The 27,996-nt window shown below is 36.1% G+C and overlaps 1 protein-coding gene across 2 annotated transcripts in view; it reads left to right on the top strand.

Moving 5' to 3' along the window:
- RABGAP1L (RAB GTPase activating protein 1 like) overlaps nt 1–27,996 on the top strand; it is a 737,668-nt gene that overhangs the window by 471,029 nt on the left and 238,643 nt on the right. For both annotated transcript variants that reach the window (XM_070384895.1, XM_070384896.1), the window contains exons 16-17: nt 6,534–6,659; nt 8,973–9,116. In XM_070384895.1, the coding sequence (XP_070240996.1) occupies nt 6,534–6,659; nt 8,973–9,116 (270 nt within the window). The remainder of the gene's footprint in view (nt 1–6,533; nt 6,660–8,972; nt 9,117–27,996) is intronic.

Raw genomic sequence — 27,996 nt, 5'->3', positions numbered from 1 at the left:
AAGGATACACATAGACTGAGAGTGAAGGGATAGAATTAAAGTATTTTAAACAAATGGTAACCAAAAGAAAGTAGAGGTAGCTATGCTTATATCATACAAAATAGACTTTAAGTTAAAAATGTTCAAAAGAGATAAGGATAAACAAAATTACATAGCTTTAGCTAAATTAATCAAGGGAACACAAATAAATGAGATTATTAAAAACCAGGGGACATTACAACTGATACTACAGAAATATAAAGGATAACAAGAGACTACTTTGAAAAGCAATACACCAACAAATTGGATAGCCTAGGAAAAAAATGAATAAATTTCTAGCATTACGCAAGACTCAAGAATAGAAAGTCTGAATAGATCAGCAGCAAGTAAGGAGACTGAATCAGGAATCAAAACTTCCTCAACAAAGAAAACCCCAGGACCAGATGATTTTAGCTGCATACCACCAAACATTAAAACCAAACATTTAAAGAATTAGTACGAATCCTTCTCAAACTCTTCCCAAAAAATTGGAGAGGAGAAAAAACTCTCAAATTCATTTTAAGAAGGCAAGCTTTACTTTAATATCAAAACCAGAGAAGGTTACTACAAGAAAACTATAAGCCAATATCCCTAATAAATATAGTTCAGAAATTCTCAACAATATACCAGCAAACTGAATTGAACAAAACATTAAAAGGATCATATACCATGTTCAAATGGGGATCATGGAAAAAGCAAGAGAGTTCCAGAAAAACATCTACTTCTGCTTTATTGACCATGCCAAAGCTTTAAACTATGTCTATCACAACAAACTCTGGAAAATTCTTAAAGAGATGGAAATACCAGACCACCTGACCTGTGTCTTGCGAAATCTGTATGCAGGTCAGGAAGCAGCAGTTAGAACTGGACATGAAAAAACAGACTGGTTCTGAATAGGGAAAGGAGTATGTCAAGGCTGTGTATTGTTACCCTGCTTATTTAACTTACTGCAGAATACATCATGAGAAATGCTGGGCTGGATGAAGCACAAGCTGGAATCAAGATTGCTGGGAGAAATATCAATAACCTCAGATATGCAGGTAACACCACCCTTACGGCAGAAAGTGAAGAGGAACTTTAAAGCCTCTTGATGAAAGTGAAAGAGGAGAGTGAAACAGTTGTCTTAAAACTCAAAATTCAGGAAACTATAATCATGGCATCTGGTCCCATCACTTTATGGTGAATCAATGGGGAAACAATGGAAACAGTGACAGACTTTATTTTTTGGGGTTCCAAAGTCACTGCAGATGGTGACTGCAGCCATGAAATTAAAAAACCCTTGCTCCTTGAAAGAAAATCTATGACCAACCTACACAGCATATTAAAAAGCAGAGACATTACTTTGCCAACAAAGGTCCATCTAGTCAAAGCCTTGGTTTTTCCAGTAGTCATGTATGGATGTGAGAGTTGGACTATAAAGAAAGTTGAGTGTTGAAGAATTGATGCCTTTGAACTGTAGTGTTGGAGAAGACTCTTGAGGGTCCCTTGGACTGCAAGGAGATCCAACTAGTCCATCCTAAAGGAAATGAGTCCTGAATATTCATTGGAAGGACTGATGCTGAAGCTGAAACTCCAGTACTTTGGCCATCTGGTGTGAAGAACTGACTCATTAGAAAAGACCCCGATGCTGGAAAAGATTGAGGGCCAGAGGAGAAGGGGACGGCAGAGGATGAGATGGTTGGATGGCATCACCAACTGAATGGACATGAGTTTGAGTAAACTCTGGGAGTTGGTGATGGCCAGGGAGGCCTGGCGTGCTGCAGTCCATGGGGTCGCAAAGAGTCGGACACGACTGAGCGACTGAACTGAACTGAACTGATGCAAGGATAGGTCAACAAATGGAAATCATAAAAGTTATGTGTCACATTAGTAGAGTGAAAGATAAAAATCATATGATTATTTCAATAGGTGAAGAAAAGCATTTGAGAAAATTCAACATCCGTTCATGAGAAGATCTCTCTACATAATGGATATAGAAGACATGTACCTAAACATAATGAAGGCTGTATGTGATAAGCCAACAGCTGACATCATACTCACTGGTGATAGGTTGGAAACTTTTCCTCTGGACATACAGGTGGCCATCCTATACATGAAAAGGTGCTCAACATCATTAATCGTTATGTATGTGTATGTGAAAATTGCTCAGTTGTGTCTTGACTCTTTGCAACCCCATGGACTGTAGCCTACCAAGCTCCTTTGTCCATGGGATTTTTCCAGGCAAGAATGCTAGAATGAATTGCCATTTCCTTCTCCAGGGGATCTTTCCAACCCAGGGGTTAAACCCAGGTCTCCCACATTGCAGGCAGACTCTTTATGTTAAGCATTAATGAAGTGCAAATCAAACCACAGTGCTAGCTGTCATCAGAAACACAACAGTTAATAAGTGTTGGTGCGAATATGGAGAAAATGTTTCCCTTGTGCCCTGTGGGTGAGACTGGGAACTGGTTCAGGCCCTGTGGGAAACAGAAGGGAGGTTGCTCACAAAGTGAAAAATAGAACTAACATGTGATCCAGTGATTATACTTCTGAGTATTTATCCAAAGGAAACAAAGAAACAAACTCATAAAGATACCTTCACACCACATTCATTGCAGCATTAGTTACAATAGTGAAGACATAGAGACAGAGATGAGATGGCTGGGTGGCATCACCGACTCGAGGAACGTGAGTTTGAGTGAACTCCGGGAGTTGGTGATGGACAGGGAGGCCTGGCGTGCTGCGATTCATGGGGTCGCAAAGAGTCAGACACGACTGAGTGACTGAACTGAACTGAACTGAAGTGTCTACTGTGTGATGGGTAGATAAGAGAGACTATGGTATACACATAGAGTAGAACAGTATTCAGCCATAAAAAGGAAATCCTTTCATTGTGACAATATGAATGAATCTTGAGGGCTTTATGCTAAGTGAAATAAGTCAGTCAGAGAACGACATGTTTGCTGTCACTTACATGCAGAAACTTTTTTTTTAAAAAGAGAAGTTACAAAAACAGAGTAGGTAGGTAGTTGCCAGGTGTGGGGGATGGAAGAAATGGGTGAGTATGGTGAAAGGGTATAAACTTCCAGTCACTAGATTAATAAGTTCACGGGATGTAAGGTACAGCATGGTAAATACACTTAACAATATTACATATTTGAAAATTGCTCACCACAAAAAAACTCAAAATTCTCACAATAAAAAACAAAAATAATATCTATGTGAGGTGATATGGATATAATTATACACACATTTATATATATGTAGAAATATATAAATCAGAAAAACCCATAATTTTGTGCATCTTAAACTTACACGCTCTTGTACATCAATTACATCTCAATAAAACTGGGGAAAATTTAATGATATAAACTTACATTATATAACATTAAAAACAGAAAAGTTGTAAAGACTGGAAATGAATTAATAATTATTTTGCCATATTCTACTGTTGCTTAGACTCTTGAGTCTGTTTATTGTCTGTTTTGTCTGATGGAAATGACATGTAATGATGTGCTTCTCAACTCCAATTTATTTATATTTTCTATATTTGATGAGTTTTGGTAAAATCCAGCCATTGCTAATGCTAGGTTCCTATCTCCCAACTTATTATTAGAATTTTTAATATTATATTTATTTACATTGCAAAATTTTAATTTATTGTTGTTTTCCTGCCATCATGAAGCCACTAGTGGCTATAAGTAATTATTGTTTATTATTAACAAAATATATTTTTATCATGTATCTTATGTTTTACAGTATCATCAAATCTCATCTCAGCCTTCACTCCCTGTTGTTGACATTTTACTGACATATATTTCATGAACATACATTGTCTTACCCTTCAAAAGCAAAATACCATTATAAGTCTATGTGTGAACTTCCTTTTTTCTCTGTGGTGTAAATGTCCATGAGTATTTGTTGTTTAGCTATATTTTATACATTATTAGGTATTCTCATTTTTTACATCTTTGAGATTTTTACTAAATTTTGAGTGCATACCCTACTTTCTGCTTTAATAATGAATGTATTAATTGAAGAGAGAGAAATACCAAGGGAAGCTTTAATTGAAGATGCTAAACAGATCCCATTTCATCTTTAAACTATAAAGAGAAGTTGAATTTCCACTTTCCAAAGGCTTATACATATTTCCCATTACTTTCTTACTCATTTTGTTAGCGAGCCTTTTCTGTTTTCACAGGGATTCATATTGAGTCAGTTTCATGATAAGGCAGTATCTGAGATCCCATAAGAGCTTATTATATCTGACCTTAGTCTTCACAGATAGTCAGTATTGATTCTACCCCAGCTGGACTGATATTTTATAGGTTTAGTCTATGACTTTCATGTGACCCATGAAGTAACTGAAAATCAAAACCTTCACTGTATTGCTGAAGCTAGACCTGAAGGATACTAACTCCAAGGCTATCCAACCTCCCAACAAATCCAGATTTTTTTGTTTTAATAAAGGTTATTAAGGATTTCTTTTTAGGGATCAAGTTCAAAGTTGATATGTATGTGTGAGAGGGACAGTTACATGGGGAAGGTGGAGGAGAGAGAGGGGAAAGGGGGCCAAGAGATAAAAGACAGAGGTGCTTTCAGGGATAGAGGAAGACAGAATGAGTATGGAATGAATGAATATGAATGACCTTAAGCTCCATACCTAAAAGCACAGTAGAAATTTACGTCTCTTGTCATTTTTGTGAATAGTTTATTCTGATCTAGCTCATACTCAGCCATCCCTCTATTTGCACTGTAACTGTAGTGGCATCTAACTCCTCTTTCCACACATCCAGCCTCCCCTACTCCAGAACTTCTGTGTCTATATCAAACTCAAGTTGATTTGCCTATTTCCTCGTCCTTTGGGACAACACTCTACTTTCGCCTCTATATCCAGGGCCTAGAACAGTGCATGATCTCATATGTTCAGAGATTGCATATATGGATGCTGAAGGGCATTTAAACATTTGCTTTAATGGTTGTACCACATTCAAGGAAATAAGATGAGATAGCAGATGGTAAAATATTCAGCTAACCATCACTCAGAAAGAAGGAGAGATTAAGTGAATTAATTTCTCCAGGGCTGGTTACAGTTATCTTACTTGCAGCTTTTTTGTATAGCCATTTTAGTAGAGATCTGAGAGAAGACGAAGAGGCTTAGAATGTGGTAATAAGAGAAGTACTGTGACTGTATATGTGCACGTTAGTGTCAACTGAAGCTTCAGTGCAGAATTGGTAAAGGGGTAGAAAATATAGTGTGCTTACCTTCCAGATAACTGCAAATAAACTGAAAGGTGTCTGCTGATTTGAACAGCTGGGGTCAAAGCCAAGCCCCCAACTCATAGATAAAAAAAGATATACGCAAATATTTAGAGAAGCAAAATGACAAGAGCTAACTGTAATTATTTAACTTTAGGAGATTTTAACTAACTCACATATTTCATGGTTTATAGTAGAAAACAGAAGTGGCCCATTTGTGTAGGGACTCCGATAAACAGTTCCATTTCTAAGTGGGTGAATAGAACCCTACTTGATTCAGTTATACAGGCAGGAAGTTAGTCTAACAGATGTGTCAGATACCATAAACAGCCAAGGTCAGACTTTGAAAGAAATGACATTTAAACTAAATGTTTACATAATAGGTACATCCTACAACCTTGAGTAAGGACAACTTTTTCTGTTTGCTTGGTACAGATTCTAGAATATTGAATATGTCCCTCTCTAAATTCTTTCAGCTTTATACTATAATTTAGAGATCTGTTTTTTTGATTTTAGACTTTATTCTGTTAAGATAAAAATATCTCTGGAAAGGTATATCAAATTTTGTCATTTAAATCTTAATGAAAGAAGCTCATAAGCTTCTGAAACAGCTGAAAAATGTTTTTTATAGAGAGAAAAATAAGCAACATCAAGAAAATTCTGGGAGGACAATATCATACTACCTATCAAAAATAAAAACTTTCTATCCTTTGGCCCAGCAATCCCTCTTTTGGGAACATTATTGAGAGCGGAAAGCAAATATACACAGCAGTGTATTTAGAATGCTATCTTTTATGTAGGAAAGGGAAAATAAAATAAGTACAATTCTTTTATTTGCATAAATAAATTGACAGGATACACAAGAAATTATTAAGAGTAATTTTGGGATTATGCAGAAGAGGTGGGAGGCAGATACAGGGGTTAGTGGTTATAAGGATAGAGAGGAGTGGGACTTTTTTTTAACCTTCATATACTTTTACACTGTTTTGATTTTTTGGATATCATCTGACTGTATTACTTATTTTTAAGATGGTTTAATGAGTAAATGAAAGGATGATTAAAATTAACAAAAGAGGGAAATTCATCTCAAATGAGGGAGCTCAAAACTTGGAGCATATATTTTACCTATGTCTCTGCAGAATGCTGGCTCTGAAGAATTTCATTCCCAAGTGACCTTAAACCACTGATCCAGGGGTCTAATAACATGCGGGAATGTTTCTGACATTCTGGTCACATGCACATTCAGTCATGTTCTATATGTGTATGTTTTCCTGTAGATGCCAGAAGAACAAGCATTCTGTGTTTTGGTGAAAATCATGTATGACTATGGTTTACGAGACCTCTACAAAAACAACTTTGAAGATCTTCACTGCAAATTCTATCAGTTGGAGAGACTCATGCAGGTAAATAAATACTAGGAACTTTTATCACTAAGGGATTTGCTAAGTTACAGAAAAATTCTAAAATTAAATAATAATGGTTTATGAAAATCTAGTGGAAAGTTACAGGAAATGTAAATGGATTTGATTTTGACCAATGTCTACAGTGGTCTTAATATCATAAAATATTTAATTATTTGATCGTTTATAAACTATTTTTATAAAAAAGTCTTCCATTTAAATATTCAACATTAAGAAACTTCTAAGCGTGAATATGGTGAGTTAAGTTAATGAAGAGGGTTCCCAGTATTATTTGTAAAGAAATGATATTTTCATAATAAAAACTGAAATACCTAATATTTTTCTCAGTGTCTCCTAGCACCAGTACTATATTTAGGTTTAGAAGTAAGGAACACTTTAAAGAGATAGATATTGATCAAATTAAAAACCACATAAAATATTGTAATATAAGCACATATTTTAAATGTTTTTCTCTGTAATTTCCAGATCTCAAACAATGTGTTACTATTTCATAATTTATATGATTATATGTATGAGAAATAGGTATTCTTTTATATATATATCATAAAATAGATTGTGAGCAAGAGCAAAATTGTTGTCTGGTGCTGTTAAAGGAATTACTGAGTAGCTTTCAAATTTTACCTGAGGTTGTACGAAAGAAAGTGAAATCACTCAGTTGTGTCCGACTCTTTGCAACCCTATGGATTGTAGCCTACCTGGCTCCTCCATCCATGGGATTTTCAAGGCAAGAGTACTGGAGTGGGTTGCCATTTCCTTCTCCAGGAGATCTTCCAGACCCAGGGATTGAACCTGGGTCTCTTATATTGTAGGCAGACACTTTACTGTCTGAGCCACCAGGGAAGCTGAGGTTGTACAATAAATCTTAAATTTGTAATGACTCCATGAAGCATGTTTATATGGCTTTCTCTGTATGAAGTATTGGGAACCCAAGAGAAATGTGAAGAAAATACATAAATGAATTGATTCCATAGTTGGGGGAAGTAAAGTGGCTGGGAGGAAGATTAGTGGGATGTGGCGGTAGAGGCTACTGATAGGAGTTAATGGACATGAGCTGTCAGATCCCTAGTTGTCTAAAGGGGAAGAGAAGCCAAAGTCAGACTGAACAGGAGGAAGGCAGAGAGTTTGCCCTGAGGTTAAGGACAGCTTTATTGAGAGAAGGGAATGCAGAAAGGTATAAGAGCTTAACTGTGAAGAAGAAATAAAGGGGGAGGAGGATGTCAAAAAGAACTGTAAGCACCAACGACACATGGGCACTGAGGGGGAAAAGACCGTGTGGAAGAATCTGCTTATCTATGGACAGTAAGAGCAATAGGCTGTTTTACAGAAATTTAATTCTTCCAAGTAAATGTTTGGTGTTCTTCACTGTTTCACCTTTCATTTACAAAAGTTCATATTTTTTATCAAAGATCAATTATTCTTTAGAGTTTTGAGAGTCAAATAAAAGCACTTGATAAATGAATAGCTAGCTCATGGTATTATGAAGAAACCAAACACATTTTCTGTTAGCACTTTTTGTTTGTTAATGACTCTTCAATACCCCATTAAAAATACCTAATGGGCACATAGGGGTGTTTTTCAAAAAGCGTCTTGTATATGAAAAGAAAACTAAAGTCAGCTTTTATGTATCTTTGCCTTTGTCTTTCAGTTATTGGAATAGCTATGCTAATACTTTTTACTTTGCCTTTCATGCTTTTTAAAAGCATTTACTTGTATACTTTGGAGGGGAAAGACCTAGCATAAAGCTTTTCTTTTTAGGAGACATCCCGTTTCATACATGATATACTACTACATTTTCTATCCTTAATCATTCTTAATATGTTGAAACTAGATTGTTAAAAGTATGATTATCTTTTGGGCTTCAGTACCATAATGTACTGAAGTAATACCATACAACCTAAATGACATTGATATTCAATGGTCTTCAAAGAAAAGGTGCATTGTTTTCCTGGCTAGTTAGGCGTGAACCCTGAACAGAAATGCTGTGACTTGACCGTGCAGTCACAGTACTCACTAGACTGCAGGTGTTCTCTCATTGCAGGCGTTTCCCAAGAAACAGGAAGAGTCAAGTGAGCAAGAGCTGATCTTTGTTATTTGTTCATAACAAGTCTGTCTTGTCCTTGGTCACATCCCCAGTTCTCATGTCCTGTCATCACTTCTGTGTAGTTACATAAAATTCAGTGAATATTGTAGTAAATTGAGAGTCATCATAGCCAGCTCGTCATAAATCACAGCTGTGGCAGAAAATAGAGCATCCTCAAGTGTTCCTCCCCCTCAATTTTCCACTTTGACTTTCAGGAGCAGTTACCGGACCTGCACAACCATTTTTCTGATCTGAACCTAGAAGCTCATATGTACGCATCCCAGTGGTTTCTCACTCTTTTCACTGCCAAGTTCCCACTCTGCATGGTCTTCCACATCATTGACTTACTGCTTTCTGAGGTAGAGTGAATCCCATCTCTCATATTTTAGCCAAAATAGAAAATAGTCTCTACTTAAAATGGTTCCAGTTTTCTTCATTTCCTTTTTTCCTTAAAAAAAGAACATTAAGCCAGAAATACTGACCAAAAGGTTCTATTTGAATTTTCAGTCAAGACTACTTTATTATTTGTGAGAAATTAAAATATTAGGCATATATAATTTCTACAAAGTAAAATAAGGTAATGAAATTTGTATCATTACATTCACAATAAGCCTGTATCTGTATAATTATGCATTACTAATATAAAGGATCTTTTAAATTAAATTAATGAAATCAGGATTATTTTTAATGGTAATGTAATTATACTCCAAGAGTGAATATAAATGAAAATTTTATGGTAATTAAATTCTCAAGTCATAAGGTATCTCTTCCTATATGTTATTTGAGACTCTTGCCAGCTAACTGAGAAGTGATAAACTAAAGCTTCTATACCATATTTTTTAGACAGAGTATTTCAGAAATTTGTTTGCCGAATTCCTTAGGTATCTATATTGTTTCTTTTTATTTGTTTTTAGTTCCATAAGTGGCTGTATTTATTTACTTTATTTTTTTTAATTTTATAACTAAATACATTTTTATTTTTTTAAATTTTCTAGTCAATTTATTCAACCTGTTTAAAGAAGATTTCTCTGATATATTTGCTTGGAATGCAAATTACCACCATGGGTTGCTGTCGCTCTGTACATGGTGGGAAAAGGAAAATGGTGTGGGTTTTTCCTCTTTAGCCTACGTATTTTATTTTATTTTTTAAATTTTTATTTAACTTTACAATATTGTATTGGTTTTGCTATATATCAAAATGAAGCTGCCACAGGTATACATGTGTTCCCCATCCTGAACCCTCCTCCCTCCTCCCTCCCCATACCATCCCTCTGGGTCATCCCAGTGCACCAGCCCCAAGCATCCAGTATCGTGCATCCAACCTGGACTGGCGACTCGTTTCATACATGATATTATACATATTTCAATGCCATTCTCCCAAATCTCCCCACCCTCTCCCTCTCCCACAGAGTCCAAAAGACTGTTCTGTACTTTAAAGATGTAAGTAATGTTACACACACATGTATCATCTACAGCCCATCAAAATGTTTAATAGTCTTTGCAGTGATGAAAAGTTGCTGGATAAGAACTTTTTTATTGAGAGTATAAATATATTTAAAAATATAACTGTCTTAATGTAAAAAGCTGGAGTAATCAAAAATGTAAGCCTAATATAATCTAGACAGTTTTGTATTACAGTATTACATTTTTAGATAAAGCTTTATAACTTCCTTAAAAAAATTCTAACCATTTTAATCACCCCAGAAACTAGAAATTTAATTATAAAAATAAGATTAAAAAGATAAAACATATAATCTTTATAAAGCATAATTGTCATTTTCAAACCTGCTATAGCAGTAACCACGTTATATGCAAACATAGCTGGGTTTTACTCTTCAAAGGTTCTAGGTGGCAGCTGCAGAATATACAAAGGTTGTGGCGCATTTTATAAACACAAGATTTTAAAACATTTGTAATATATTTTGATATAGAAGAGTTGAGTGACTCACTGAGAGTCACAGAATAAATTCTCAAATTCAGAATATTATAACAGCCAAAGAACCTGGTTGATGAAACATTTAATTCTCCTATTTATTTTACTTACAAATTAGTTTCTAAAATGCCTATTTAAATTAAGCCTAAAGGAAGAATGCAAAATTAGGAGCTAAAACCTTATTCAGAGTCAAAATGATGTGATCACAATATACACAAAACAAATTAAACATTTGTGCTAAAAATTCTGCTTTGCTTGATTGTCCAAATTGGTGTGGTAAATAAACAATTCTGGCTCTTTTAATTCAGTTTAATGCTCTTTGAAAGTAAAAGCAAATTCATTGAGTTCTGTAATCTTAAAACAGATTGATACTAAAAGTTAGTTTTGTTAAGTAAATATGCCTATATCTTATTGCAACTGAGCTGAGTTTAGTATTTCATGGTATTTATAAAAATAGAATAGTGGAGGTATGACATTTTAACAGTTTTATCTTTATATATAGTAAGAGCTTGCAGATACTATCATTGTTTCATTTTTGTTGCTGATATTATCTAAATATATAGCAGATTGGTTTGATGGTGTTCATTATAGAAAAGAGAATGAAATTAACATGCTTAATCATACCAGTAAAATTGGATTTCTTGAGTCGGTTTTGGTAGAGTAGTAACACTGGAATAGTGACTTTGTGAAATTGTCTCTTCCTGAATGGTGTGATTCCTAACATTGGAGCTCTGATTTCATAATTCCTCAGGAAGTTTCATCTTGAAGAGACCTGAATTTCTCATATCAGTTACTAAGAAAGTTAGCAATATTTATGGTAGGGTAAAGAAAAGAAAATTTATAAGCCTTCATCAGTTGTCCACTGTGATTCAGAATCATAATCACAGCACTGATGATTAATTAATCTTGATGCTCATTAAAATTAATAAGAGCATCAGGGGTGTTACTTTCTCTTCCCTTAAATGTGTACTCTGCAGCTGTTCAAGGAGGTTGCCTAGCTTTCTAAAATATGGAATTGCTTGTAAACACAGCATTGTGGAAACCAGGGAAATAAATGATAACATTCCTTAACATAGTAAAATAGCCTTTCAAAATAGAGTTTATTGGGAACGATATTGTAGTATGCTTCAGGACATTTGTTCTTTCCACTAACTCATCTTTGTCAGAGGATTAATTTACAAAGGAAATTTTTAGATAAACTTTTATTTCCTGCTTGTCTGTGTTTTCTCTTTGCCCCTTTCCTTCTTGTGGTTAATAAAATATTTATATCAAAGCCATTCTTTCATATGGGATCAAATATTCTAAAAGAAGAAACAGCAACATAGTCTTAATTAGAAACATCCATAGGTATTTCTGTCATATTTTCTCTTTAAAAAAAAAACAATTTAAATATTGATGGTTATGAATTAATATTGAGTTACACGTGGAAGGCTTGGAAATTCTCAGATGGAAAAGTGTTAAGCTTTTGGAATTCTTTATGCTGTACAGCTCTGCAGAGTATTTTGCCCAAAGATCCTATTGCAAAATGAGAAAGACATTGAGCTTATAATTTTACTCTTAGAAAGCATATTGTCATTTCATGTTTTCCTAAGTTAAATGCTTTTAAAGATTTCTTCATTCATCTTAAGATTAAGAACATGAAGTTAAGTAGCAGAAGAGGGAAGAATTTTAGTAGACTTTGTCAATGAATCTGGAATTAGGAAAAACTCTAGTTAATGATGGTTTTATTTAAAATATTGACTTAAAGCTGAATATGTGGTAAATCGGGTCAGTTTCTTTTCTTTGGTGAAGATGGATGGCTACTCGATTTGAAACTGGAGTTGAAAATACGTATTCTTAAATTGAGATGAATGGAAGAATTCTGTAGATTGACGTTTAGCCAATAGTTGAAAAAAAATTAAGAACAAAATCTTCTATGTTTATTATATACCTCTGTTTATATGGAGGGATAAGAAGAAGGCTAAAAGTATTAATATAGTGTAAATACTGTTCTGTTAACCCACCAAGAATAAAACATGGTGATTTTTAGCAAAGCAATCATACTAATGTAACACATACCCAAATTAAAGGAGAACATTGTCTGTATTTCATAAGCCCTCCTTGCCGCCACTCAGTCATTGCTCCTCTGATGAGTAATGTGGTCTTGACTTTCAATACCATAGATTAGTTTTAATTGTTTGAAGTTGGTTTAAGTGGACTCATACAGTATGAACTCTTTTTCATCTCGCTTTTTCATTCATCATATTGTTTGTGAGATTCATCCTATAATGCCCCTAGGCATTATTTATTTGTTCCATTGTGTGACTATACTACAGTTTATTTATTCTTCCATCCTATTGTTGATGGGCATTTGGGTCATTTCCAGATTAGGGATATTATGAGTAGTGTTGCTGTGAACATTCTTGAACTTGTATTTTGATAAACATGTGTATACACTTCAGTGGGTACACAGCTAGGAGTGAAATTTCTGGGTCAAGACATACGTAAGCTAGGGTTTTTGTAGATGCTACCAAACAGTTTTTCAAAGTATCTTAAACATCGCTTTTTGAGTTGTTTTTATTCAGCAAAAATCTTCCTTGTGAACAGGTGCAGATTTTTGTTTCATTTTCTTATGTTTTTATTTTATTTTTTTTAGTGGGCAGGTCCTGGATCAGATTAGTGTTCATGAGCATGAATCAAAATGAAACTCATTTGATGGTTGAAATCATTCACTTAATCTCTAATGCTGCATACAAATAAGAACTAAGAGCTGGATCTAAGACCTGAATCACTTTTGTGCTTATATGAGGGAAGTTACCCTGGTGGGGAAAATTCAGCAATGTATTCAATTACAGAAGAAGCGCTTCTTCTGGGAAGAAGAGACAGCTTAACATTGGAGTTGAGATAGTTGGTTTTTAAGTTAATCCTTCCTATATCACTTTACCAATATATGTATTAGTTTCTTTCTTTGTGAAATGAAGCTAACAATATCTAGCTCCTGGGTTTATTTTAAGGATTAACGGCAATTATGAATACAAAGTGCCTGGCACTCTGTTTGCTATGTAGTAAGTATCCACTTACTAGTACTGCCCTCCATTCTGCTCCATCCACCTGTACTATCCTTTTAGTTGCTTCTCCGTTTATTCTATAACTAGCTGACTTCAGGGATTCTTAAGAGGGCTTTAACTAGCTGTTGTTTCTTTCTTACCTTTCTAAACATCTTTGTTTTCCCCTCAATGGAGGTGCTTCTTTGCTAAAACCAAAATTTTAGCCATTGTCCCTAATGGAAGGTTTATTCTGTTTCTTTTTGACTATGGTGATTCAGTTAGTCTTCCAAAAGTGTTTTTTCTTCCATGGTCTTTCAAAAGATATAAGGAAAACAGTGTCTCTTTTAGTCTTGACAAGATAACTGACAGCTGGTGTTTGAAGTTGACTCTTCCCAGATAGTTCAGTTTTTAGAGTATCAAATACTTTCAGATTTATATAGTAACTTGGTATTTCACGAAATTTAAGGAAATCATTGACCCTTCAAATTGGGATATTTTTCCTGCCTCTCCTTTCTTCTTAGGGTGATGAGGAGAAAAAAAAATGACAGTATGGGATATATGATTAAATACCAAAAAGTGTAATCCCCCTTTAAAAGCATTTTTCTGAAGCTGTTATCTGAAGAATAGATTCATTATATATCCTTACTCTTTGCCTCCACCTTCCTCCCTCAAATAGTGATACATTGAGTTTTTAATTGATACATATATATGTGTGTGTGTGTGTATATAAAACATTGTGTAAGCTTGACCTAAATCAAATCCCTTACAGTTACACAGTGGACGTGACAAATAGATTCAAGGGATTAGATCTGATAGAGTGCCTGAAGAACTGTGGACAGAGGGTTGTGACATTGAACAGGAGGCAGTGATCAAGACCATCCCCAAGAAAAAGATATGCAAAAAGGCAAAATGGCTCTCTGATGAGGCCTTACAAATAGCTGAGAAAAGAAGAGAAGCTAAAGGCAAGGGAGAAAAGAAGATACACGCATCTGAATGCAGAGTTCCAAAGAATAGCAGGGAGAGATAAGAAAGCCTTCCTGAGTGATCAATGAAAAGAAATAGATGAAAACAATAGAATGGGAAAGATGAATGATCTCTTCAAGAAAATTAGAGATACTAAGGGAACATTTCATGCAAAGATGAGCACAATAAAGGACAGAAATGGTATGGATTTAACAGAAGCAGAAATATTAAGAAGAGTTGGCAACAATACATAGAAGAACTATACAAAAAAGATCTTCATGACTCAGATAACCACGATGATGTGATCACTTACCTAGAGACAGACATCCTGGAATGCCAAGTCAAATGGGCCTTAGGAAGCATCACTACAAACAAAGCTAGTGGAGGTGATAGAATTCCAGTTGAGCTATTTCAAATCCTGAAAGATGATTCAGTGAAAGTGCTTCACTCACTATACCAGCAAATTTGGAAAACTCAGTAGTGGCCACAGGACTGGAAAAGATCAGTTTTCATTCCAATCCCAAAGAAAGTCAATGCCAAAGAATGCTCAAACTGCTGCACAATTGCACTCATCTCACATGCTAGCAAAGTAATGCTCAAAATTCCTCAAGCCAAGTTTCAACAATACATGAAGCATGAGATTCCAGATGTTCAAGCTGGTTTTAGAAAAGGCAGAGGAACTAAAGATCAAGTTGCCAACATCTTCTTGATCATCAAAAAAGCAAGAGAGTTCCAGAAAAGCATCTACTTCTGGTTTATTGACTACATCAAAGTCTTTGACTGTGTGGATCACCACAAACTGTGGAAAATTCTGAAAGAGATGGGAATACCAGACCACCTGACCTGCCTCCTGAGAAATCTGTATGCAGGTCAAGAAGCAACGGTTAGAACTGGACATGGAAAAACAGACTGGTTCCAAATTGGGAAAGGAGTATGTCAAAGCTGCATATTATCACCCTGCTATTTTAATTATATGCAGATTACATCATGTGAAATGCTGGGCTAGATGAAGCACAAGCTGGAATCAAGATTGCCGGAAGAAATATCAATAACCTCAGATATGCAGATGACACCACCCTTATGGCAGAAAGTGAAGAACTGAAGAGCCTCTTGATGAAAGTGAAAGAGGAGAATAAAAAAGTTGGCTTAAAGCTCAACATTCAGAAAACGAAGATCATGGCATCTGGTCCCATCACTTCATGGCAAATAGACGGGGAAACAATGGAACAGTGAGAGACTTTTTTTTTGGGTGGGGGGAGTTCCAAAATCACTCCAAATGGTGACCGCAGCCATGAAATTAAAAGATGCTGCTCCTTGGAAGAAAAGTTAGGACCAACCTAGACAGCATATTCAAAAGCAGAGACAGTAGTTTGCCAACAAAGGTCCATATAGTCAAAGCTGTGGTTTTTTTCCAGTAGTCATGTATGGATGTGAGAGTTGGACCATAAAGAAAGCTGAGCACTGAAGAATTGATGTTTTTGAACTGTGGTGTTAGAGAAGACTCTTGAGGGTCCCTTGGACTGCAAGGAGGTCAAGCCAGTCCATCCTAAAGGAAATCAGTCCTGAATATTCATTGGAAGGACTGATGCTAAAGATGAAACTCCAATACTTTGGCCACCTGATTCAAAGAACTGACTCATTGGAAAGAACCCTGATACTGGGAAAGATTGAAGGCAGGAGGAGAAAGGTACGACCGAGGATGAGATGGTTGGCCGGCATCACTGACTCGATGGACATGAGTTTGAGTAAATTCCGGGAGTTGGTGATGGACAGGAAGGCCTGGCATGCTGCAGTCTAGGGGGGCAAAGAGTCTGACAGGACTGAGGGACTGAACTGAAGTGAATTGAAGGTTGTATCACTATGTATCACACCATATTAATTTGATACATTTATGTATTGTGGTATGATTACTACAGAAGTACTAATATCTTCAACAAGTAACATGTTGAATTTAAAGCACATTACAAAGAGCTGATATAAGGAAAATTAAGAACAAAAACAAAATTTTCTGAAAATTTTAGTAGTAATTGGTCATGAAATGAAACAAATACTTGGACTAACCAATAAACACTCTATAGGCTACTTTTATGTTTTACTTACCGATAGAAAATCTCAGGACTAGAAAAAGAACTCTCTTTAATATCTTGTTTCTGGGTGCTAATGTCTTTCCCACTTTCTAGGGTCTTTATGGTTCTCACATCAGTTGTCTTACCGCTTTTTCTTGTGTTTTTGTTAATTTTGACATTACATAAAGAGGCAGAAACCTACAGTTAAAAAATGGCGGAACAACTATCTCTACTTCTGTGACTTTGAGAGGAATATTCATTCATTCATTCATTCATTCATTCATTTAACATTTATTTAACGCCTGCTAAATACTTGGTATCATTCAAGTTCACGGATATAACAGTAAAGAAAAAACAGATAAAACTCTTACCCTTACTAATTTTGTTATCTTTATGGAAGAGGCAAGCAATAAACAGATGACTAAGCAGAATTATAGTATATCAGAGGTGTTAAATGCTATGGAGAAAGAGAAAGAAGAGAAATGTGGTGGACCTTAATCAGGGTCTTTTGACTTTTGTAGAGAATTTAGGTTTTAGTGGACCGAGAAACCACTGGAGAGGTTATGTCTTATCCCGAGCACCAGTTGCACTGTTGAAAAAAGATGTGGGAAGAGTTCAAAGAGGGGAGTGGGAGACCAGTTGGAGGCAGTTGTGGTAGTCTCGGTTGTCTGGATTAGCGGCAGTGAGGGTGGTTAAAAGCGGTTGAATTCTGGACAGCTTTCAAAAGTAGAGATAACAGGATGTGCTGATGGAGCATCTGGTGTAAGTTTATTGATTACATGTTTTCATTTGGTGTAGGGGGGAGAGGAAAAGGGTGGCTGATTGTGCAGCCTCTATGCTCCAGGGAGCATCTTGGAGACAGATGATGCTGTGGAGTGAAAGGGAAAGTTACTGCTACATGCTTTGTTCTCAAAGTGCTTGGATTACAGTTCCTCTGCAGTGTTTGTTCTAGAAGCAGGTTTTTGTGCCTCTGGGAATATGTAAGGTCAATCTTTAAATAAGAACTACAGAGTGTGGGATAATTATGAAAGATGATCAATGGGGGAACATACATGTTAAACCTAGTACTTTAAAATACAAGAATAAAAAAAAATAAATAAAATAAAATACAAGAATATATGTACTCCTAAAAATAGAAGTGGTATTTTGCTTCAGTAAAATCAGACTCACAAAGACTTTATATACCTTGAACCTGTTCAGTAACCCACAGTATTTGTGTGTTTAGTTCTCATAATCAGAACAAAGATCACTGACTTTAAGTTGTAGCGTGACATTTTTTTTCCCAATAAAAATCTTTCAGTTCATCTTGAATTGGAATAACTAAAGTTACTTCATACTATTTTTGGTTGCAGAAACACTGGTAGAAGTTAAATGTACCTACATGGATTGATTGAATAAAATAAACATAGTCTATTATTTTTATGGGGCTTCCCTGGTAGCTCAGATGGTAAAGCCTCTGCCTATAATGTGGGAGATCCGGGTTCGATCCCTGGGTTGGGAAGATCCCCGGAGAAGGAAATGGCAACCCACTCCAGTATTTTTGCCTGGAAAATTCCATGGACTGAGGAGCCTGGTAGGCTACAGTCCATGGGGTTGCAAAGAGTCAGACACGACTGAGTGACTTCACTTTCACTTTTCACTTTCATTATTTTTATGATTAAATATTCAAAACATACTTACAGAGATAAAAAACAAACTTATGGTTACCAAAGGGGAAAGGTGGTCGGGAGAGGGGTAAATTAGGAGTTTGGGATTAACATGCACCCACTAATATGTATAAAATAGGTAATCAACCAGGACCTACATTATAGCACAGGGAAGTCTAGTCACTTTTCTATATTAACGTGTATGGGAAAAGAATCTGAAAAAGAATAGGTTCATGTGTAACTGAATCACTTTGCTGTACACCTAAAACTAGTACATTGTAAATCAACTATATTCCAGTATAAAATAAAAATTAAAAAAAAAAAAAAATAAGGACTTCCTGGTAGTCCAGTGGCTAAGACTCCACGCTGCCAATGCAGGGGGCCTGGGTTCAGTGCTTGGTCGGGGAACTAGATCCCCCTTGCTACACCAAAGATCCCACATGTCATAATTAAAGATCCTGAGTGCTGCAACTCAGACCCAGCACAGCCAAATAAACAAAAATTAAAAAGTAATAATAAAGCTTATCAAAAATCATTAAGACATACAGTGAACTCCTGTGTATCTACCTCTCTGGTTAAGAAATAAAACAATACCAACAATATTAGCTTTGTGTATTATTACCTCTTCCTGATCACACACACTCCCTTTTCCCTGTTTCAGAGGGACCATTCAGTGTTTATCATTCTCATGTATGTCTTTGTGTATGCTCTGTATGTATGTGTGTGTGTGTGTGTGTATATATATACACATATATCTGAGCAATTTACAATTATTTGGAAAACATTGTACTCACTGGTTTCTCAAGTCCATTTTCAAGATATGTTTTCAAAGGAAAATATGTCTTTATACTCAATTGTTGTTCAGTCACTCTGCTGCTGCTGCTGCTGCTGCTGCTAAGTCACTTCAGTCGTTTCCGACTCTGTGCGACCCCAGAGACGGCAGCCCACCAGGCTCCCCCGTCCCTGGGATTCTCCAGGCAAGAACACTGGAGTGGGTTGCCATTTCCTTCTCCGGGGATCTTCCCAACCCAGGGATCGAACCCGGATCTCCCACATTATAGGCAGAGGCTTTACCATCTGAGCTACCAGGGAAGCCCCATAAAAATAATAGACTATGTTTATTTTATTCAATCAATCCATGTAGGTACATTTAACTTCTACCAGTGTTTCTGCAACCAAAAATAGTATGAAGTAACTTTAGTTATTCCAATTCAAGATGAACTGAAAGATTTTTATTGGGAAAAAAAATGTCACGCTACAACTTAAAGTCAGTGATCTTTGTTCTGATTATGAGAACTAAACACACAAATACTGTGGGTTACTGAACAGGTTCAAGGTATATAAAGTCTTTGTGAGTCTGATTTTACTGAAGCAAAATACCACTTCTATTTTTAGGAGTAAATATATTCTTGTATTTTAAAGAATACAATGCATGAAAGTGAAAAGTGAAAGTGAAGTCGCTCAGTTGTGTCCAACTCTTGGGACCCCATGGACTGCAGCACACCAGGCTTCCCTGTCCACCACCAACTCCCAGAGCTTGCTCAAACTCATGGCCATCGAGTCAGTGATGCCATCCAGCCATCTCATCCTCTGTCGTCCTCTTCTTATCCCACCTTCAATCTTTCCAGCATCAGGGTCTTTTCTAATAAGTCGGTTCTTCTCATCAGGTAGCCAAAGTATTGGAGTTTCAACTTCAGCATCAGTCCTTCCAATGAATATTCAGGACTGATTTCCTTTAGGATTGACTGGTTTGTTCTCCTTGCAGTCCAGGGGACTCTCAAGAGTCTTCTCCAACAACACAGTTCAAAAGCATCATTTCTTTGATGCTCAGCCTTCTTTATGGTCCATCTCTCACATCCATAATGAGTACTGGAAAAACGACAGCTTTGACTGTATGGACCTTTGTTGGCAAAGTGATGTCTCTGCTTTTGAATATGCTGTCTAGGTTGGTCATAACCTTTCTTCCAAGGAGCAAGCGTCTTTTAATTTCATGGCTGCAGTCACCATCTGCAATGATTGTGGAGCCCAAGAAAATAAAGTCTCTCACTGTTTCCATTGTTTCCCCATCTATTTGCCATGAAATGATGGGACCAGATAGTTTGATCTTCATTTTTTGAATGTTCAGTTTTAAGTCAGCTTTTTTACTCTCCTCTATCATCTTCATCAAGAAGCTCTTTAGTTCCTCTTCACTTTCTGCCATAAAGGTGATACTACCTGCATATTTGAGGTTATTGATATTTCTCCCAGAATCAAGCAATCTTGATTCTGGCTTGTTCTTCATCCAGCCTGATATTTCACATGATATACTATGCATATAAGTTAAAAAAAGCAGAGTGTCAATATATACAGCTTTGATGTACTCCTTTCCCAATTTAGAACCACTCCATTGTTCCATGGCTGGTTCTAACTGTTGCTTCTTGACTTTACTCAGTTTCATATCCTGACCTCCTAACTCACGTTAACACTTGACTTTCTTTTATCCTGTGATTCTCCATAGCATCAAGAAATTTTCATAAAACTAATATCAGGTCATGTCACTGAAGCAAAACCCTTCAGTGATTTCCCACTAAATAAAACTTACATTATTTCACTTGGTCTGAAATCTTCCCTTCCTTTCTCCCCAGTGGCATCCCTGGGTCAGTCTTGCCCTTATTCACTATACTTCAACACTGACCACCTTTTAGTTTCTGAAACACTTAAGATCTTTTCAGGTTGAAACATTCATGTAGTCTTTACCTTCTGCCTAGAATGTATTCTTAATCTATGTGCCCACTCCTTCATATCTAAGTTTGAATGTTTCTTCCTCTAAGAAGCTTTCTGAGATCACTCATTCTTAAGTAATGCATCCTTTTACCTTCTCTGGTGGAACCCTGTAAGTTGGTGGTTGTTTATTTATTTATTGTGTATTACTTTTCAAATACCTATTTCTGTCACTGGATTACACATTTCTGAAAAGAGGAGCCATGTCTCTTTTGTGTTTTACTGTATACCTAGTTAACTTGTAGACACACGTGAAATATCTGTTGAAAAAGAGTAGGAATAAAGAATGCGGAAAATTATTTTTACTGTCCTCATGTAGATATTTTTATGATATCCTATGGGCTGAAATATAAGACTTCTTTTGAGTCTTTAAGAAAAAAAATAAGTTAATATATTTAGGAATCCTTTCTCTTTTAGTTAAGATATTTTAAGAAACAGAAACTTAGACATAGTAGCTTAAACACAGTGAAATGTTGTTATTTAGTCGCTCAGTTGAGTCTGCTTTTGTGACCCCATTACTATAGCCCACCAGGATCCTCTGTCCATGGGATTTCCAGGCAAGAGCACTGGAGTGGGTTGCCATTTCCTTCTCCAGGGGATCTTCCTGACCCAGGGATCGAAAACACATCTCCTGCATTAGCATTACCACTGTGTCATCAGGGAATTATTATAAATATAGAGGGAACCCAGAAAAATATGAGCAAATAGACCTCAGGAAGGACACGTGACACACAGACTCCGGCCACTCATCTGTATTGAGGTCTTGCTCTTTATGAATTAGATGTTCTCCCTTTTTTCCTGACCTATATATTTGTACCTTTACTTGTACAGAGCCTAAAACATCTCAGAAAATTATTCCATCACCTTTCAGCTCTAAGATTAAGCTCTTGGCACTATCTTTATATTTTTAAGATAACACTCTTCAGAGATAATGTAATTGGTCCTGCTCATGTTTCAAATCAGCCTGCGGATTCATGAGTCAGATACATGTGTCTCCTTAGGCTAGCTGTCCATCTCTTGTGCAGTATTCTGTGATGGGGTAGCCATTGGAGAAAGTCACATGACCTACAGCGCACTCAGCAGGTACTCTGTGTGGAAGCAGATTTTCTGAGAAGGGTCATTGGTGGGTCTGGAAAATCAAAATGTTTCTGAGTGTATAAACTTCATGGACTGAAATTATTTAGTGTTAACTGCTTTAAAATTTGGCATTTGATATTTATTAAATAAATATTTACTCTCAAAACTGTATTATCAATCTCAAAATAATATCTCAAAAATGTATTATCCAGCCATAGATATTTATTTAATTAGAATGAGGAGTAGCAGTTTTAATATAGAGTTTAATCTTAAAAATTATGGTCCTCAGAGTTGAAGTGGTAGCAGTATTCCAAATCATTTTCGTGGTTTAGTTTTTCAAACAGGGTTTGAGTAAAGGCAGCATGTAATGTCAGTCTGTATAAATTATTTTCATAATTATGTGCAAAGCAATATGAAACATTTGAATGCTTCCCATTGTCTGAAAGTTGGATTGTGAAGTGTCTTCTAACTAATACAAGTTGCTATTACTCATAACAGTCTGATTTATAAATTATTTAGATTGTACAATAGAGAAGAAACTGTCATATATGTCAACTGGAAGTAGATAGGAAATGAGACCTTCCTTTGGAGAGTAGTTCCTTGTCTTTACCATTCAGTTTTATTCATACCCAGTTTTTACTGATAAACTTTAAGCTTTCCTTTTTAAGTCTCAAAGATTTGAGCATGGCAGACTTTTCTGGAAATTGATTCTGGGCCACACTTTTCTTAAAGTTTTATATCCCTGGTCCTACCGATTCTTACCTTCTCCAAACAAACTGCTGCCCTTCATCTTCATCATATGACTGGCCAACTTAGAAATAGTTTTTTTGATAGACTCATTATTATTGTCCAAATAAACCATCATCTTTGTCTCTCATAAGAAATCCCCATTATCTACTTTCATTTAAAGACTGAGTTCTGTCACTTCTCAACATTAGTTGAGGTCTCTCAGTCCAAGAATCTGTTGCTCTTGTATCTCAGTTGCTCCTTCTGTGGTCTAGCAGGATTTCATCATGAAATGGCTTCTTCTGATACTCTGGTATTCTTCTCTGTCTTCCCTTTTCAGGTACTTTAGCATCAGCATCCATTATTTGGCATTTTTAACCAAATAATGATTTGACTTTTACATTATTTACCCAGAGCAATTGTATCTAGACATACAGTAATCAGCTACCACTACTGTAATAGCTGATTGCATTAGTTTTAAAAGAAGCATAAAAGAACATTCTGGTCTCTTGCTTTTTAGGTTGTCTCATCAGGGTTTTCAGATGCTCTTATTTTCTAAGAAGTCCACTTGACATTTTGCTTCTTATCCATGTCCTGGTAATATATCCCGTTTTGCCCTTCTTTGTGAGAAATACTGCCAGAAAAATTTCCTCAGTTGAACAGAACAGTTTCCTGCATGTTTGACTCGTTGACCTGTTGACCTGTTGCAGCTCGGGCTGTGTCATTATCTGGTAGTTGTTTCTGACTCACAGCACTTAGTGGTCATGGTCTAGTTGTTCTCCACCTTCCCAGTGAAGTAGGTGCATAGTGCTTCAGACTAGTCCTCTTGTTTATGCTAATTGGCAGATAGGCAAGAGTCCATTTTGTCCATAAGAATCTTTACTACCGAGAAAAATTAGTGCATTCTCAGTATTCAGAATCTGTTTTCCTGTAAATCGATTGAAAGGAATATTTATTAATATTATTATATGACTCTTTGTAAAAAGATGAATGATAGATATTCAGTAGTCCTGATAAAATCTCTAAGTGTTCTTTTTTCTGTTCAGCAGAGGAAAGCACATTATTGTCTCATTGTCTAATAATAAACTTTTAACTTGAAATACAAACAGCTTAAAAATAAGTGACTGGGTTGAAGCTAATAGTGCTAAACACATTCAGAGACAGTAAGCCTATCTTGAAATACATAAAATCATCAGGCTTCTGCAAAACAGGTCACCTTTGGTAGATATAACTCTGCCTACTCACCTGTCTCAGAGAAGGCAATGGCACCCCACTCCAGTACTCTTGCCTAGAAAATCCCATGGATGGAGGAGCCTGGTAGGCTGCAGTCCATGGGGTCGCACAGAGTCGGACACGACTGAAGCAACTTAGCAGCAGCATTCACCTATGTAGAAATATGATCCAGTTCTTGTCCCAGGTATTATTTTTCTCCCAAAATCAGTTTAGTTGTTTTCTGTTTATGTCCAATAGTGCATTGCCTGGAAATTTTATAAATATTCATTGTTCTGTGAGAATTTTTTTTAATATCAGAAGAGCATGATGACATAGTACAATAGTGAAAGTCTGTTAGCTAATTAATTATAGTATAGACGCATAGATTAATGGATTAGAATTGAGAGTTCACAAATATACATTTTTGGGTAGTTGATTTTGACAAGGGTGCCAAGACAATTCAACAAGGAAATAATGTCTTTCCAACAAAGTTGCTGGAATGACTGGATATTGATATATATATATATAGAGAGAGAGAGAGAGAGAGAGAGAAGTTGTACCCCCTGCCTCATATGTCTTTAAGAATTAACTCAAAAAAAACCAATCATAGGCCTGAATGTAAGAGTTAAAACTATGAAAGTCTTAGAAGAAAATCTAACTGTAAATCTTCATGACCTTGGATTAGGCAATGGTTTCTTACATATGACATTGAAAGTACAAGCAACAAAAGAATAAAGACAAGAGATTTCATCAAAATTAAAAATTTTTGTGTTTCAAAGGACACTATCAAGAAAGTGGGGAAAAAAACCCAGAGAATGGGAGAGAATATTTGTAAATCCCATGTCTGATAAGGGCTTTGTATCTGGAATACATAAGGAACTCTTGAAACTTAATGAATAAAGGGGTTCAGTTCAGTTCAGTTGCTCAGTTGTGTCCAACTCTTTGTGACCCCATGGACTGCAGCACGCCAGGCTTCCCTGTCCATCACCAACTCCCAGAGCTTGCTCAAATTCATGTCCATTGAGTCAGTGTTGCCATTCAAGCATCTCATCCATTTGGCTAGGATCAAGTATAATAAAAGAGCGATAGCCACTTTAAAAGTGGACAGTAGTCATGTGTAGATGTGAAAGTTGAACCATAAAGAAAGCTGAGTGCTGCAGAATTGATGCTTTTGAACTGTGGTGTTGGAGAAGACTTTTGCGAGTCCCTTGGACTTCAAGAAGATCCAACCAGTCCATCCTAAAGGAGATCAGTCCTGAGTGTTCATTGGAAGGACTGATGTTGACACTGAAACTCTAATGCTTTGGCCACCTGATGAAAAGAACTGACTCATTTGAAAAGACCCTGATGCTGGGAAAGATTGAGGGCAGGAGGAGAAGGGGATGACAGAGAATGAGATGGTTGGATGGTATCACCAACTCAATGGACATGAGTTTGGGTAAACTTCGGAAATTGGTGATGGACAGGGAGGCCTGGCGTGCTGCAGTCCATGGGGTCGCAAAGAGTCAGACTCGACTGAGTGACTGAACTGAACTGAAAGAATCTGGATAGACAATTCCCCAAAGAAGATATGCAGATTGTCAATAAGCACATTAAGAGAGCTTTGACATCATGAGTCACCAGGAAAAAGCAAACTAAAAGCACACACTTCATGCTCTCTAGAATAGCTATAATAAAAAAGTTGGACAAAAACCAACATTAGTGAGGATGTGAAGACACTGGAACCCTCATAAATTGCTGATGAGAATGTAAAGTATTATAGTTACTTTGAAAAGCAGTTTGGAAATTACTCAAAAAGTTAAAAATAGAGTTACCATACTACCCAACAGTTCAACTTCTGTATATGCACCCAAAAGAACTAAAAACATAAATTTACAAAAAAAATACCCCCCCACAAAAAAAAAACCCTGTGTACTAATGGTCATGTCAGCATTATTCGTAATAACTAAAAAGTAGAAACAACACAAATGTCCAACACCTGAATTATGAAGAAACGAAATATGGTATACACATGTCCTGCTGCTAAGTCGCTTCAGTCGCGTCTGACTCTGTGCGACCCCATAGACAGCAGCCTACCAGGCTCCCCTGTCCTTGGGATTCTCCAGGCAAGAACACTGGACTGGGTTGCCATTTCCTTCTCCGGTGTACACATGTAGTAGAATGTTATTCAGCCATAGAAGGCCTGATGTGCTGATACATCCTAGATAAATCTTGAAAATAATGTACTAAGTTAAAGGATCCAGACAGAATGAGCACATATTGTATGATTTCATTTATATGCAAATCCATGGAGACAAAATGTAGATTAGTAGTTGCCAGGAGCTGGGGGAAGAGAGATTGGGTATAAAAGGTTTCTTTTTAGGGTGATGAAATGTTCTGAAATTAGATAATTGAGATAGTTGTACAATCATGTGAATATACTCAAAACTACTGATTTGAACACCTTTAAAGGCTGAATGTTATGGTACTTGAATTATATCTCAAAGAAATAATTTGGAAGAGGGTTGGGGAGAGGTTGTTAATCACACAAATTCTGTAGCTCCATCTGAGACTCAAGATTCTTGAAAGTTATGACCCTAGAAATTTATGTATTTAACAAATGTTTCTAGATTTTAAAATTCTCTGAAGTTTAAGGAATGCTCATTTAATACTTTTATGTGCTTGTATATTGAAATGTGTTTGGGCTAAAGGTTATATACTTGTTGATCATTCTAATCCTCAGTAGCAACAATAGTGGAGAGTTATGGGAGAGCTGCCTTCTGTCCCATATGGGAGCTATTGAATGGTTTAGGCACTGTCCTTTTTCTGGAGGTTGAAAAGAGTGAGATGGAGAGGCATGAGAATAGTGCACTTTTTCATTTCTTAGAATTCATTACTTTGGCAAATTCTAGGAAGTAAAATAATAGTCCAAGGTAATGAATTCAGAGAAACACAAAGGTGAAGGGAAATATCCAGCAATGTTTATGTGGTTGCTGTATTTTCAGATTGATTCTAGGGGTGAGAACCTCGTTCTGTTGATTTTCTTCAAGGCTATTTTGGTCATCTGTTACTATGGGCCTATCAACAAAGCCAAGTTGACAGAAAACAGATGTGTATTTTAACAGCTAAACTTCCTCAGAACTGATATCTGGATCAGTTTTGTTTCATGACAGTGCTGCAGCAGGACAAATTATGATTAAAAATAGGCAGGTATTTTATTTCATAAAGGTTTAGGTGGAGAGTAAGATGGAAGCTTTTAAAGTTAGCAGTTGCCAAATAAGGAATGAAATGAGTCTGCATTTTGTTTTCAATGTGGACGATTTGTGAGCCTTATTCAGACTTTCACTTTCACAAAGTCAGGAAATGATATATGATCATTAATAATATGTTTATATATACTAAACTTAAAAATCTCTTTGAAAATCTAAAATTTCTCCTTCTTAAAAAGTTTCAAAGCTTTTTAAAAGTCTGATTCACAAATAACATTTTTTCTTTTTTACAAAGAGAAGTGTGACTTGATACTCAGTTCTTTGTGGTTGATACCAGGCAGTCTTACTCTGACGAAGCCTATTTCTTTGTTTAATAGTAGAAATAGTTAACCAAGCTTAAAAGATTCTACACTTACATAAGTGGTTTATTAGAATGGTTTTGTTATATGTTAGCCCAGTAGCATACTGAGACAAATGCACTGATCAGTTAGGGTGTGAGAGCATGACTGTAAATGGCTTTCCCATTTCTTTTTAGGTCATGCTCCTTCAGTACTATTAAATGGCAAACAGGAGTTGTTTATGCCATAACCTGAAGGAGAGGGAATTTTTTTTCTCAAAATATAGAACATCGAATACTTGCTT

The sequence above is a fragment of the Bos mutus genome, chromosome 16 (assembly GCF_027580195.1).
Source record: "Bos mutus isolate GX-2022 chromosome 16, NWIPB_WYAK_1.1, whole genome shotgun sequence".
NCBI lineage: Eukaryota > Metazoa > Chordata > Mammalia > Artiodactyla > Bovidae > Bos > Bos mutus.
Note: the sequence above shows the minus strand (reverse complement) of the source record. Positions and strands in the feature narration are given on the sequence as shown.